At 47.5% G+C, this 14,948-nt stretch overlaps 7 protein-coding genes across 7 annotated transcripts; 4 read left to right on the forward strand and 3 right to left on the reverse strand.

The window, feature by feature from the left end:
* Positions 1–8: 8 nt before the first annotated feature.
* On the reverse strand, positions 9–1,397 carry BABINDRAFT_182482 (uncharacterized protein; the record flags this gene model as incomplete). The annotated part of the gene is made up of 1 exon (XM_019131166.1): positions 9–1,397. A coding segment is annotated over exon 1 (1,095 nt), but the record flags the coding sequence as incomplete, so codon positions are not given.
* Positions 1,398–4,608: 3,211 nt separating this feature from the next.
* ALG7 (UDP-N-acetylglucosamine--dolichyl-phosphate N-acetylglucosaminephosphotransferase) lies at positions 4,609–5,991 on the reverse strand (the record flags this gene model as incomplete). Its single annotated transcript, XM_019132014.1, has 1 exon — positions 4,609–5,991. The coding sequence occupies one exon, from the start codon at positions 5,989–5,991 to the stop codon at positions 4,609–4,611; it is 1,383 nt and encodes a 460-aa protein (XP_018982888.1).
* A 683-nt stretch (positions 5,992–6,674) lies between these two features.
* Positions 6,675–7,488, reverse strand: BABINDRAFT_163299 (uncharacterized protein). Its single transcript, XM_019129828.1, has one exon. The coding sequence runs from the start codon at positions 7,437–7,439 to the stop codon at positions 6,723–6,725; it is 717 nt and encodes a 238-aa protein (XP_018982889.1). The 5' UTR covers positions 7,440–7,488; the 3' UTR covers positions 6,675–6,722.
* A 957-nt stretch (positions 7,489–8,445) lies between these two features.
* HGT18 (Hgt18p) lies at positions 8,446–10,209 on the forward strand. The gene has a single exon (XM_019129829.1). The coding sequence runs from the start codon at positions 8,607–8,609 to the stop codon at positions 10,143–10,145; it is 1,539 nt and encodes a 512-aa protein (XP_018982890.1). The 5' UTR covers positions 8,446–8,606; the 3' UTR covers positions 10,146–10,209.
* Positions 10,210–11,607: 1,398 nt separating this feature from the next.
* Positions 11,608–12,475, forward strand: RPL28 (60S ribosomal protein uL15). The gene has a single exon (XM_019129830.1). The coding sequence runs from the start codon at positions 12,074–12,076 to the stop codon at positions 12,389–12,391; it is 318 nt and encodes a 105-aa protein (XP_018982891.1). The 5' UTR covers positions 11,608–12,073; the 3' UTR covers positions 12,392–12,475.
* A 282-nt stretch (positions 12,476–12,757) lies between these two features.
* On the forward strand, positions 12,758–14,051 carry BABINDRAFT_53903 (uncharacterized protein; the record flags this gene model as incomplete). Its single annotated transcript, XM_019132203.1, has 2 exons — positions 12,758–12,933; positions 13,149–14,051. Coding segments are annotated over exons 1-2 (936 nt in total), but the record flags the coding sequence as incomplete, so codon positions are not given.
* Positions 14,052–14,140: 89 nt separating this feature from the next.
* On the forward strand, positions 14,141–14,506 carry BABINDRAFT_25604 (Sds3 domain-containing protein; the record flags this gene model as incomplete). Its single annotated transcript, XM_019131362.1, has 1 exon — positions 14,141–14,506. A coding segment is annotated over one exon (366 nt), but the record flags the coding sequence as incomplete, so codon positions are not given.
* Positions 14,507–14,948: the final 442 nt, after the last annotated feature.

Genomic DNA, 14,948 nt, shown 5'->3' on the forward strand with positions numbered 1-14,948 from the left:
TTCCAAACAGTCTTGCAGTTGGCACCATTTTTGTCGTATTGGAGAGAAGAAGTGGAAGTGCTGATAACTTGAACGGTGGTGATACACGTAGTGGCGACAGTAGGAGTGACGGTGTTACAAATAGTAACAGTCGAAGAGTGTTGGCAAGGGTTCCAAACGGTCTTGCAGTTGGCACCATTTTTGTCGTATTGGAGAGAAGAAGTGGAAGTGCTGATAACCTGAACGGTGGTGATACACGTGGTGATCGGCTTAGCAGACAGAGTTGGAACGTCAACTTCGACGGTCACAACGGTGGCACCAGAGATAAATGGAATCGTGTGAGTCTCGGTGAGAGCACCAGTCCAGGTTCCAGTAACTGTAACCGTCTTGGTGGTTGGGTTTGGTGCTGGACCATCAACCTCGACGGTCACAACAGTGGCACCTGGAAGAAACGGAAGGGTGGTGGTTCTGGAAGAAGCGCCAGTCCAAGTGCCAGAAATGGTAGTATACCTGGTAACGGCAGTAGGAGTAACAGTGTTGCATACAGTTACTGTGGTAGAGTGTTGGCATGGGTTCCAGACAGTCTTGCAATTGAGCCCTAAGTTGTAGTACAGGAGAGAAGAAGTGGAAGTACTAACAGTCTTGACGGTGGTGGTGCAGATAACGGTAGGAGCAGCGGTGCTCGAAGTGTATGTTGGAGCGATACCCCCAGTGGAAGTACATTCGCCAATGTTATACGAAGTACCCGTAAGGGTGTAAGTGTCACAGCCGTACAACCAACCAAGAAGTAATGGGCATTGCAAAACATTAGTAGTGTAAGTCAGAGGAACCATACACAAGTTGCAACTTTTGTCAGTACCAGAGGTGACAGGAGCATAGGTGGAAGTAGAGGTGGTGGTACAAACATTTTTTTGAACACACGTGGTGGTTGGAATGTAATGAGTGTTACACCCGTTGTTGGCGAGGTATTCTAAGGAAGTGGTAGTGAAAGAGGAAGTGGAAAGCTGAGGAACACACTGTTCGTAAGTGAATTGCACGTTCCCGTAAAAGAACCAGTAAGGAACGGCGGAAACACTACTAAGAGTGAATGCTGCGACGAGCAATGTGATAAAGTTGGAACTCATATCTCAGATGAATTTAGGGATACAACTGTCTTGGTGATTGACTAAAGGAGGAGGGAAAATACTACAAATAGCAGCAGACTAGGTTGCTTAAATACAATTGAACCGCCCAGGAAATATCTAAAAAAAGGCTCATCTTTCTATTCCTCGACGCCTTCTTTTGCTTATAGTCCAAATTTAAACGGTATATCCTCCGAAATTTCATACATAGTTTGGATGCATGGATTGAAAAGCCCTGGAAGATGCATATGGCGTGCATACGGAAGATTGCCTTGGATCCAGAGCCTTGTAATTTCAATGTTCAGGCGGCAAAGTAAGCGGAGTTGGAAAGGACAATAGGAAGATTCGGAAACAAGCATTTATTACCTCCACCCAAGTTTTTGGCCTGTACAAACAGTTGCCGAGGCACGAGCATAAATCCAGGTTGGGGCGATCTGCAAGGCATCTCTTTCCAGAAAAATCGTGCATACAGCACTGCATGTGTCTACAATACCGCCTCGGTATTTCTGCATCAGTACGGGTAGCTATTGTCTGTGTGTATGAGGCGCCAATATCTGAAGCAGATAATCAAACTAGTACTTGTATGGGTTTTTCTCTCATATGCCGTATTATAATAGGTATCTATTGGTGTTCAGGAGTAGAAAATTCAACGCTCCGTAAGAACGCCGCAAGTACATGGCAGAAAGTAGAACAAATCCACGTCCAAAATCTAGCCTCGATAAATGCTTTGGCTTTAGTATTATTGTAGATAGTGGGCTAGTAATGGACTTTCACAATTTCTCAACTCCTGAATCATCGTAGAATAATGTACAAAAGCAGGGGAGCTTTCCTCGAAACCTCACTCCGGAGGTACGGTTGATTGCGTCATAGCCGTACTCTCGTTATTAAGCACAGGTATCTAACAAATAACTACTGATTATTGTGAGACCAGAATTACTTACGAGTGCCATTTCGGGATCTCGATAAAAGTGCCCTGGTTAGACAAATAAATAAACAAACCTCTATCCTGCCGGTGATGGTAACAACTGAAATTTCTATTGTTGATGACAGATCACGGTCTGCTTTACTTAGGACTTCCTGCATGGCATACCTATGTCTGAGCTAGTCTGTTAGCCTGTTATGCTGCAAATAGCCCGTGGTCTAAGGTAGCTAACAATTCCCTTTCCTTTGCTCCACGATTCTATTTCCAGTTCTCCAACCTCAACCACTCAGATAGGCTGGAGTACTGCGCTGGATTCGAAGTAACAAGTGTCTCGGCTGGTATCTATATAACCCTTTGTCGCGGGAGCTTCAAACAATTTAGAAGCCTTGCGACACTGTTTGTCGTTACATCATGAAATTAGAAACTAAAAACCCCGTAGGGCGAATAAAGGAGAGGGGGACCCCAGGGCTTCTTACCGAAAACAAAAACATTAAGCGACAAACAGGGCGATACGCCTACAGTAGCAAATGGAGGTGCATCTGCATCATGCATCTAGTCCGTTAGACGAGATCTGCACCCAATTACTACTATATTTTGCCATCTTATAGTAATAGATACAAATTTCCCAAAACAATAGGCGGGGCGGAATGTCCATCTATGGTCCAGATTCTAAACTACAAGTGATTGTTGCAAAGCTATTCTGAGAAGCAGTCTTAACTCCTGTGCCATTGGAATTACATCACATATGAGTTTCACGTTCTGGAGTGTCCTGACCCCTCAAAAAATGCTCAGACAAGCGCCAACGAGATGAGACACTATTCTAATATATCGCAAACCTCTATTCAGTAGAGAGCAGTGCTATTCCCGTGGCTACCACGGTTTCGTTTACCGAAACTGCGTAAATCTGCACTCCAAGAGCTATATAGGCCTCCACTGGTTGGTAGTTGTGCCTTTTTTTGGTCCTAGGGTCGTACTTTAGTCTAAGGTAAGTTCATAAGTGCCCATGTATACTATGGGTTGTTTGGTCAATCGATTGAAATTACTCTGGATACAGGAGCCTTCGGGTATTTCTAGAGCTTCGCTAATGTAGGTCTATGCTGCTTTGCAGCGGTTTGTCAGGGCAACCCCTCGTCTATGCATGTTCAAATGTAACTCCTGGAAATTGGTCGTAAGCCTGTGGCACAGATATCACTGCAGAATTTCCTTCTCGGCGAAGAATCTGGGACACGCCCACTGCGGTTAAAGTTTCGTCTAAAAAGAGGTGCGTATCTAGCGCAGAGAAAAGTCGCTGCATTCGATTTACTGGCCTCTGGAATAATAAAATCGGAGATCGGAGGTAGACTTTGTCGTTCTAACTTTGTCGCTCTAACTTTGCCGCACTAGCTTTTTCAGCTCGTCTATCCCATTAGGAGCACCTGTCTCTGACCTTTGTGCATACCATGAAGACGCGTTGATGAATCAGAGCTAGAGGAACGACATGAATCTACTCGTGTATTATCGCGGTATTGTTTAGAATCAGCTTATTCACCGGAAATCTTAACTTTATTCATACACAAGTGTATAATATTCCCCTACAGCACCAAAATCACTGAGCTATTTTATTTGCCAAAACATGGTTTCCACAACAGAGCCCAGCTCTTAAGGGGTGTGCAGTCTAGAGTATTGGATACGTCGCTTAGTACCCCTAACAGAATCCCATCCTATAAGTAAATCAGAACAGCACGATGGTCTCACCACGGAGTGACCTCCCGCCCGAAAAAATCAGATTCCTGGGAGCAGTCCCTTGGGGATCTCCATAAGAGTACTACAACCCAGACCCGTGGTCGAGACCAAAATGTATTGTGCATAATGTGCATCAGGGGTATTAAATGCAGGATATATGCAGAACCATTACGCCTCGGTTTGAAACATAACCAAGATATAATCGGAGTCGAGTTCGGGAATAAAGGGCTCGCAGCAAGCTCTCCTACTCCTCCATTGGGACTTCGCACGTTCCATTCGGGAATTAGACGAGTTGCTCCGTACATGTATGTTTGATCGAGACAAACTTACTGTCTAAGGAAGGCTTGGCACTCCTTTTCTCGATCTTCGAGCTCCTTACAACTAGTGGACGTTGACCGTTTGAACAAGCCCAAAGGAACCTTAAGCTGCACACTATTCTCACTGAAGGGCGTTGCATTCACCAGTCATGCATTACTGGAATAGTAGCTTGTATACTTAGCACGGTTGACACCTTCGCTATAGGGACACCTTCTCCTGCCAATAAAAGCCCCTCGCCTTGCCATCAGCTTTGATGATTTCCACGAAACTGATGAAAAGGAGTATGCGGTCCGTATTTAAGATGTCTCTATACTTTAGTGTGAACATACCCACTGCACATCTGTCGGGGTCAGTTCTAAGAATATATTATGGTGTTTTAGACATTACTGAATGTAGCTCTGAGCTCGTGATTAGCTTGATACACTGGCAGCAGCCTTGGACTTTGCTTGATAATATAACTGGAAAACCGGAACTTGGTTTAGCTTGGGGTAATTTGCACTTGCCTCCACTAAAACTGGCTTAGCCCGATCTCGTGCTGGGCACTCGCTAGTTGTTCACCCATAAATTATCAAAGCCAAACACCCACGCCCCAACGGTGTGTCGAATCACCACACTAGCCAAGCCCATCACAAGCAGCAACCCCATCAAGTATGCACACAAGCGGTCCTCGCGCAAGGGCCCGCACCAAACCAACACCAAGTTGATGAGAGTCAAGTTGTTGCAGCCAGAGATCTTCCCGTCGGTATACTTAACATCCAAAAGCCTGAGCTTTGCCAAGATCAGAAGCACCACCGCCACGGGTCTCGACACCACAGAGGGAACTGTCTTGGATGAGTTTTTCAGATCCGCCTTGGCAAACTCAGCATAGGACGGATACATGAGCCCGTCATCAGGATTGAACTTGGGCATGCGGTGACGCGGACACGGCACGATGCCGAACAACTGTGGGGCAGAGTAAACAAAGTTGAAAATCTGCGGCATCAAGAACAAGAGCAAGGTCTTGGAAAAGTGGCCCAAGATGCCCACCACCGCAAAGACCATACCCGCGAAGTAGCAGTAGGTGTCGCCGACAAACACACGGGCAGGGAACCAGTTGTACTTCAACAACGCAAGAGACACCCCGACGAACGGAAGCAACAAATAGGCGGAAAACAAGTGGGCATCGTAGGCGTTGGGCTTCTGGCTGGAGAACAAGTAGCAGCAGTCGTTGGCGAGGAGCACCGCTGCGAGCACAACCGATTGGCCAACCTCCAAGCCGTTGATCCCGGCTAGGATATTAATGGAGTTGGGCGAGAAAATTGCAATGCTAGCCATGTACACGTAGTAGACCCAGCCCACGTCGACGCTCGTGGCATTGTCAAAGTAAGGCCTGAGGAACTTGGGCACCAAGATGGAGGTCACCCCGAAGTCAATGTAGTACACGATGAGGAGCGGAATCGCGGCGATTGCTGGTAGGAAGAACTTGTTGCGCCAGCGGATGTCAAACAAGTCGTCGGCGATCCCTAGCAACACCATCGACTCGAGACACAAGATTGCAGACAAGTACTCCGCGAGCCGCACGTGCGGAAACAAATCCGTCGCAGCGGACGCGGACACGCGCACCGCATCACGCGTGCCGCTGCCGCTGGTGGTGACGAGGAACTTGTAGAACATGAACGGAATGAAAAAGAACATGAGGAACAAGTAGACGATGGCCAGAACCGCGCCAATGGTTTCGGGAATGAGTGGCGTGTCGCGCTTGCTCAAGTCCTTTCCGTGAAGTCCGACCTTGATGAAGAGCGGCGATAGCACCGGGATGAGCGCGTCCGTAACGACATAGCCGACAAGCGCAAAGGCGGTGGAGATGTGGAGCGAGTGGTGTGGCGAGTCGCGGAACAGGCAAAGGCACGCGGCGAGCCCGAGGCAGGCGATCTGGCTTAGCTTGGGCATAAAGCGAATGATGGAATCTTGTATTCAGGAGTTGGCTGGGGGCCAATGGGTTTGGCTTTGAAGGCAGGTTCAAGATATCGAAAGAGCGGATCAAACGGCTACGTTCAAGACGGCAAAAGCGAGTTGAAAAACCTCACGTGTTGTTGACTGCGAATCCCACCGTTGGGCACGTTATCGGAGCCGCATTGATAGAACAAGTGCACGACCTATTATCTGACATGGTTCTCTTGATTAGATTTTTGAGAGAAGAGAAGTGGAGGCGAGGAAAGCTTCCACTCGAGGGTTCAAGTCTAAACTTTGAAGTTTGATTGTCTAAAGAGAAAGTAAAAGGTTTAGTGTGAGATTTCATAAATTTTATATCCTCAGGGGGGAGTACATATGTCCACCTGGTTTATACCCTCTAAAAATTGCTTCTGGAACCTCTTACAGCTTCCGGCACTCAAATAATTTAATAAGACAGAATAAACCAAGAGCCTTCTATCCTCTCGAATTCTCTCCCCCCCTTTGAATATTACTGGATTGGCGTGTTACTTTACGAGATTTTCATGGCGGCCTTTCAACCACACCTAGGGTCTAAAAAGTATCAGCCTTTGAGTACATCCACCATAACTCTCCCCTTCAATTCTTATCGGCAATCCTCGTTTCAACAATTGCTTCCGATTATCTTTCTTTATCTCAACATACTAATCATGGTTTTACATTTATTTACAGGTATAGTACATGCTATGTTTCTAGGCATCTGCGAGCTTCTCCCCCGTGTGCAAGGCATACTTTGCGTACCACACGTCCTGGGGGCTTCTCTTATAGATGAAATAGTCCTGGAACAACCCACCGGCCAACCCGAGCCACAAGCCCTGTCTCATGAGGTTCACGGTCTGCACACGGGTTAATTTGAATAACCCGCCGTAGGTAGCACCGGCAGCCACGGCGGCCACAGTCGTGTTCAAAAAGTCAATCTGGCCTCGGGCCTTGTCTAACAACGCTTCGGTGCCAAAGAGCCCGCCCACTACGAGGATGTTGGTGCGCGCGAGGTTCTTGAAGGCAGCCTCCATGCCCTTCATGTAGCACACGTGGTTTTTTCTCTTGTGATAGAAGTACCAGCCCCCCTTCTTCTTGGGCAAGCGGTGTGCGTTTTCCGCCAAGTACTTTAACGAGGCCGCCTTCAAGCCGTTGTAGAAGCCAAAGCATCCGGACCAGATGCTTACCCCACCCGCAATCAACGGCAACCGCGCGTCCGCGGGGAGGTTAAAGCGCTGATTTACATTGCGCGCGTACCACTGGTCGATTTCCGCTTGGTGTTTTGCCTGTACCTCCTCCTTCTCCGCCTCCATTATCGTGAGCTGGCGGTCCACTTCCTCCTGAGTGATCTCGCCCTTGTCGAGCAAGTCCCGCATCGCAGGATCCAACTCATCCTTCGCGCCGAAAAAATAGCTCCAGAGGTTTGTCATAGTGTGATGTCAAAGGAAATGAGAAAAGCGGTTAGGAAAGCTAGAGAGCTGGCAAGGCATTTAGAGTAGAAGTTTTCAGTTCTAATTAAAATTCAATCCTGCATTAAGCAAAGACTTGCAATGGTAGACTTCAAAGTAACGTCAACAGGTTGTCCTTAACGTTAATCTTTGAATAATTATCTAGTTTAGGACCTGAGTCATTTAAGGCCTGAACAGGGTGAATGTGAGAAAACAAAATTTATGATAGAGCGGTGGTGTGTGACACGTTGATGGAGTGCGTCTATGTGGCTAACCATATGCTCAGCACATATCTTCCTATACTGCTCGTAATTGTACTAGGTACGAAGAAACCGCCTCCAGAAACAGCACTCAGATCATGTATGCGCTTATTTTCTCCGGTATAATTATTGATCCATTCCTGCTCTTTGAGCACTTCGAGCTTTTGGAATAATAGGTCAAAGTTTTATTCCGACGACGCCTGAGAATTGGATGTTGGCCACGGGGGCCAGAGCCATTTGTTCTGTTTGGTTCCATTTCTTGCACTTGTGTTAGCTCTTTAGGGGGGTTATCAGTTTCTATTATCCAGCGATACTTCTGTGTTTAGGGTAGCTAGTTGTGTTTGGAATAAGTAGTAATATGCACGCGTGCTTATTCCTTTGAAAAGCTACCTCCATGTATACACATCTACTCGTACACCATTTTCCTGTTAAATTCAAAACTACCCTCGATTCTAAGGAAAAGACGGGGGCCGGTGTACATCAATCGGTGAGTGTTCGGTCCATAACACGCCTAAACAAGTACTTGAACATCCCCGGTTCTTCAAAACTTACTCCCGCTAATCCAAGTCTAGGTAGACTAGATTTGGTAAGCTGTTCTAAGCCAAACTCTACTAATGTCTACTATCGACTGTGTTATTGATAGCCGTCTAACACAAACTCTGTCATAGAACCCTTTACATCATTCTGTATGAAATCATCCTGTATGTTTCCCCAGACTTGTTCCTAATATGGCATGTTCCAGCCGCAGCCGCAAGTAGGGATCAGCTAGGGAGCAAACCTAGGAAGGGCCAATTTGGGAGACACCAATCCTCGATAAGCTCCCTAAGTTCGCATCCTGCACCTCCTGAAATTCCTCACCCCTTTTGCTCCCTCCTCTTGCTATACCCTTATGACCCCTCTTGAGTCTACCACTCTCACCCCTAGAGCCCCCTCTCCTATCGACCCCCGAGATCTTCCGCCCAGCATGCAAGAAGAGCTCCGCCACGCGTCGCAGACGCACCGTCACCACACCCAAATGGCGCTCACCCCGCGCTTGCTCTGCACTGTCGCCGCTGTGTGCTTGGGCAGCGTCCAGTTTGGCTATCATATGGCTGAATTGAACGCGCCAGGCGCCATTCTCTCCTGCCAAGAGCATGTCCTTCCTCCCGGAACTCCGTCCTATTACGACCTGTTCTGGTCCCGGCACGGTTTGGAACAGTGCGTGATCATGGACACCGAAACTATTGGACTAGTCACCTCTGCGTTCCCGCTTGGAGGCCTCCTCGGCTCGATATACGCCGGCCAATTGGCCGATAAGTTGGGACGTCGTCGCGCGGCGTTGCTCAATGCGGTGGTATATGCCTTGGGCTCGTTTCTCCTGGCCACTGCCAATTCGGTGGCACAGATAGCTGTGGGACGAGCACTTTCGGGCGTTGCTGCAGGCTGTGCCGTCGTTGTCACCGCGTTGTTTATTGCCGAGATTGCACCCGCGGAACTTCGGGGCTTGCTCGGCTCCATGAACCAAGTGAGCATCAATTTGGGGATTCTCCTCACCCAGCTGTTGGCGATTCAACTTGCGAACGACCACGACTGGCGCTACCTCCTCCTTACGGGCTCCCTCCTCGGTATCGCCAACTTTGTCGCCCTCTGCTTTATTGACGAGAGCCCGGTGTGGTTGGTTGCGCACGGCCACAAGGACACCGCGCAGACCGCGTTGAGCACGTTACGTGACGCATCCTTAGAGGATGTTGTCCCAGAACTCGACGCGCTTGCGCTGGAGTATCACGCCTCCACGCTCAGCGCCAGAGCCTCCACGCTCGAGTACGTCCTGTCACCAACCTACCGCCCGTCCTTCAGGATGACTACGGTCATTATGGCGGGGCAGCAGTTCTGTGGGATTAACTCCATCATTTTCTACGGGGTCTCCGTCATGACGCAAATTTTCCCGCTGTATGCGATCCTCATCAACTGCTTTATTTCCTTGGCAAATGCTATCATCACGTTTATCTCCGGCACCTTGCTTGATAGGCTCGGCCGCAGACCCCTTTTGCTTTTGTCTGTCTCCGCCATGGGCCTAGCGCTGTTGTTCATGGCTGTGGGGATTGTCCAGCAAATCCCGTCTCTTGTGATTTTTGCCACCTTCAGTTACGTGTCAAGTTTTGCGATTGGCTTGGGCCCAATCCCGTTCTTGATCATCTCAGAGGTGACACAGCCGGAGGTGCGCTCTATCGCGCAGTCCTGGGGTACCAGCACCAACTGGGTCGCCACCTTCTTGGTGGGCTTCCTCTTCCCGATCTTCAATAGATGGTTGGGCGGCTATGTCTACCTTGTGTTTGCCGGAGTGTGTGCGCTTTTTGGCGCATTCTTGTATCTTGAGTTACCAGAGACAAAAGGAAAAGCGGGGTACGACGAGGTTTGGTCGTCCGAGCCACAGTTACGGATCGATTGAATTGGAGAATCCACGTGGTTTAGGATCTGTTGAAGTAGCACTAGGATGTATTGTTTTTATTACACCAATTACGTCTAGGTATTTTAAACTGTATGCAAGATAAGCTGTACATGGTTTAGCCATGTACACTCTACGATACTGATATTCCTGTGATACCGTCGACTGACAAATGTATCTTTTCGGGCGCCTTTTTGAACTTTGAGTCCATAATCGCTTCAGGTATCTGCTCTTATATCAAACACGCAGAGACGGGTGTTGGCTAACGTTCCATCTGGTATACTGATCAGAAGTTAGGGTCTAACGTACTCGTTCCTAAGCCAGGCACTTATAATATCGTACGTATTTACATCAAGTGTCGCTCGATATAGATGCCACGGCGATACCATAAACACTTATTGTGTGCGTTATTACAGCTGCAATTGATATCAAGCAGATAGTTCCGTCACCTATGCAAAACTGTATAGTCAGCTAAAATCGAACCGTCGTACAAATTGATGCTCTAATCAGCGTTGGCATTCTAATATATGATGAAGAGTTTAAAAATAAATATTTATATATAATCTTAGTTCAATTTTTCTATAAAAACATATATATATATATACGTGAATATGAGAATTATTTCAGCACAGAGGCTAATTGGATTATATACTCAATGTTCTAAAGGCTTATAATACTACAAGTTATAGATAAAAACCCAGTGGTAGTCCATACTGGAGTATATATTTATACATATATACCCACAATATCTTTATGGCAGTTTCTTCCTATATCGAAGAATATATACGCCATGGACTGCATTTATATGTCACGAGCGTCGTCCAGCAAATGGGTGCAGGCCTGGAATCCTACTCGTCCATGTATAGGTGCTGGGCTCTATCAATGCTGATTACTGACATAGATGGATATATAAATACCTTTAAGGCCTCTCAAAACATCTAAAGTGGTTGAGTACGACAATACTCATAGAAATGCCAAATCTTAGTTCAAACCTCCAACACCTTATCAAGCACTGGAAAGTGCATTACCAATGAGTGTACAGCGTATCTAAGGAATTTCCTGTTTAAGATCGCCCTGCGTTTGGACAACGTCCAGAGAAATGCGGACAAGAATCCAGAGTTTGTGACTGCTTTTCGCTGACAACTCACCTTGATTGCCTGATTGGGAAGAACTATCTCCAGTGCTCGTAACGTCGACGCAACTTGTCCTGCCAAAAATTTTCACTGCGAAAATTGTAAGGGCGAAAAAGCAATTTTCATACGTGACACTAATTCCGTGCGACTATGATAGCCAGCGAAAATCCGGCCAGGATTCTGCAGAGGGGAAACGGCAGTGTGGGAAACAGAGTGGGAGTGCGAAGGTCAGTCCCGTTTGATAGAGGGGGAATAGGCAGCAGACTTTTCACTTAGCCAAAAGTGGTTGAAAAAGTGTAGCTTTTATAATAGCGTCTTTTACCTTCATTAATCTCTTCTGAAAAATCAAGAATCATCAAAGATGCCTACTAGATTAACCAAGACCAGAAAGCACAGAGGTCACGTTTCCGGTATGTTTCAACGGCTTTGAATGAAATGAACTGGTTGACGGAAAGCAAGAATCAGAGGCATTGCAAAGAACCAAGCAAAGCCCCCAGGGGAACGACACTCCGTCGAAAAGAGGGGCCGCTTTAGTGATTGTGGCTTCTTGATACGAACGTTCAAGCAAAATTTTCAACAACCTCAATACTGCGATTGCCCCGAAGGGTCAGCGTACCGTAGCTGAAACCGCAAGCTATAGTAAGCGTCATTACCCCCGCGTGTCCAACCAGTTCAATGTAAGCCTTACAACGTTGCAGTACTAACAAGCTTATAGCCGGTAAGGGTCGTGTTGGTAAGCACAGAAAGCATCCAGGTGGTCGTGGTAAGGCCGGTGGTCAGCACCATCACAGAATCAACATGGACAAGTACCACCCTGGTTACTTCGGTAAGGTTGGTATGAGATACTTCCACAAGCAGCAGAACCACTTCTGGAAGCCAGTCTTGAACTTGGACAAGTTGTGGACTTTGGTCCCAGAGCAGAAGAGAGATGAGTACTTGTCTTCCGCTTCTGCTGCTTCTGCCCCAGTTATTGACACCTTGGCCCACGGTTACGGTAAGGTTTTGGGTAAGGGTCGTTTGCCACAGGTTCCAGTTATTGTCAAGGCTAGATTCGTCTCCAAGTTGGCCGAAGAGAAGATCAGAGCCGTTGGTGGTGTTGTTGAACTTATTGCTTAAGTTTATTAGACTGTCGAATCCCTTCTTTATACCTTAAATTATGTATTTTCCATCTCTAATCAAATGAGCACTCTTATTGTTAATCTGTATTGTACTCACCTAAATGCTGACTGAACTCTCGTTGCTAGGAGCCCTAACAAGTAGGTTTTACGTCGTTCTCCACAATGATTGATCCATTATTTATCAAACCCTAAGTTCTCAACCAGATTGCTTTGTGATAGTTCCAGCCATCATCACCTTCCCGGCCCCTACCCTGAAGGTGAACGGGCGTGCGTGGCACAATACTCGCCCTTTACATTTTTCTGCCCGGTATAGAGTGTGATTGATAACGTGTAGAGGGGAAACTTAGGGAAAGCCATGTCCACAACAGGCATTCGAGAGTACACAACCCCACCAACTTTACCTATTGAACCCAAGATATCCATCCACTGGACAAGTTGCACATCTTCACACCGATAGCATTTAGTCGTGGTTATATATATATCCTAAGCAATCGCCCGAACAAAGAATGTCCGGTAGTGAGAGCATTCCACAGGAAGAGAGTATGTGTTTTCAATTTCCAGAGATTGGGATGTTTGAATTCTGAGCATAGCATGAAACTCCAAGGGAGTACGTGCGATATGCAGAGTGTTTGGCGGTCTGCCATCCCCGTCTTTCTGCTTTCGGGCACCCTAAGGCTCTTCTACCAGTTCCGCTACTGTTGCCTTCTCCACCCCAATCCCAACGATTACCTGACCAGCCATACTAACAACCCTAGATCGCCCTAACCTGGTACCTGACTTTGGCCCTACATCTCCGCTTTCCGACGTTTCTTCCCCGTCATACACCGAGCAAGACGAGGCAGAAGCAACCACATTCTTCTCGACAAACGCCATTCTCGAATCGGACACTTCCCTGGAGTCCCACACCTCTGCCCGAGCTCCAGAGATCGGTACGGCCAACGACACAAACTCCCCCACGGAGCAGAATATTAGGCTATTGAACTCCCTTGAGTCTCCAAGCACCTTCGGCAACCACAGCCTCAACACAACCGGCTCCAAGTTCAGCAGTTCCTCCGAGCTTAGTGATATCGATTCTTCCGAAGCAGAAACCGATAAGATGGATTTTCTCGATGATAGCAACGGCCACATTGACGAGGACCAGAACAGCCACCACAAGTCCCAATTGAGGGAAATCGCGTTGTCTAATTTGAAGGATGACGAAGAACTGTACACGGGGGACGAAGACAGCAACAGTCCCGTCGAAGAAACAGCTGAGAAGCCAACCGAGATTGTGGACACCCCCCCACACACTGGCAAGCACGAGGGAGACGAGGTGGCCGTTTCTGTCAACGGAGGAAGGGCTGATGAAGTGCCAAAGGAAGAGTCTCCTGCAACATCTCCGAATTTTTCCGAGAACGGATCCAAGGCTGAGGATGAAGTTACAACGCCTGAGAAACATGCCCAGGAGGATGTCCAAAGAACTCCGAACAAGAGACGAAAGCTCATTCCAAGCATGGAGGAGACCCAAGACCCTGATGTAAAAACAGAATTGCTTCACCCCAATGATTTTGAAGACAACGCCGATGAAGAGGAAGACATTGAAAACGAAGGCGAAGACGAGGACGACGAGGATGAACGCGAACACGAATCACTAGCAGAGGACTCAAAATCTCCTGTTGGTGACAGCGGCCAGGACCTCCACCAGGAGCTGAGGCAAGCCGAACGTACACCAGCGCTGAACGAGCAGAGATTGGAAGCCATTGAGTTATTGAAAGAGATTGAGGTGGAGTTTGCCGATTTGAGAGACAAACTATACCAGGATAAACTCTCTCAGTTAACGTATGAAATGGAGTTATGTGCTTCAGGCCAGCATCCGGAATTAATCAAGATCTTTGCCAAAATCAACGAACACTACGAGTCCAAGTTGCGTTCTAGCAAGTTCAACTTGACGTACAAACTCGAGTGCGTCGACAACCAGACCAGAGCTGGGCGGATTCAGTTGCACCAGCAGTTTTTAAAGGACCAGGCCGACTTGAAGTTGAACTTGTTAAACGAAACAACTAAGGAGTGGTACAAGGTCAACCGTGAGAGACGTCTTTTGGATAACTTGGTTCCAGAATACAGCTACCAAGTGGCGGGGGTCTCCAGAACCAGCTTGGTCACCCAACGTAATAACCTCTTGCTTGAGATTGGGGAGTTGAACGGATTGAATTACTACCATGGATTCCCGGCTGCCCCTAACATACGGAGTGCAAATATCGGGGAGGTGGAGGACGACTTGGAAAGCATGGGCATCAAATCCGGTTGACAGCTGTCCAATCGATGCTTGTGTATCAAAGTAACGCCAAACCTGTTCCGCCTGCCCCATTAACGAAACCTTCAGTTCTACACATTATGCGCTTTGAATAATATTCTTTTAAAAAAGATGGCATAGTTAAAGGCAATAGTGAATGCTCTTGAGATCCTCCGAGTCTTCAACGATCACTAACGCAAGTCCTAACAATATCCAGCGCTGAAGGTTATCTGCCCGCATTATCAGTAGACGGGGTACCTAACAAAAGTCGTGGACGCTACAA

This window comes from Babjeviella inositovora (genome assembly GCF_001661335.1).
Source record: "Babjeviella inositovora NRRL Y-12698 unplaced genomic scaffold BABINscaffold_14, whole genome shotgun sequence".
Classification (NCBI taxonomy): domain Eukaryota; kingdom Fungi; phylum Ascomycota; class Pichiomycetes; order Serinales; genus Babjeviella; species Babjeviella inositovora.

Bases quoted from the DNA above. Each gene is read 5' to 3' on its own strand.
- HGT18 (XM_019129829.1), top strand. From the start codon at position 8,607: ATGACCCCTCTTGAGTCTACCACTCTCACCCCTAGAGCCCCCTCTCCT.
- BABINDRAFT_163299 (XM_019129828.1), bottom strand. From the start codon at position 7,439: ATGACAAACCTCTGGAGCTATTTTTTCGGCGCGAAGGATGAGTTGGAT.
- RPL28 (XM_019129830.1), top strand. From the start codon at position 12,074: ATGGACAAGTACCACCCTGGTTACTTCGGTAAGGTTGGTATGAGATAC.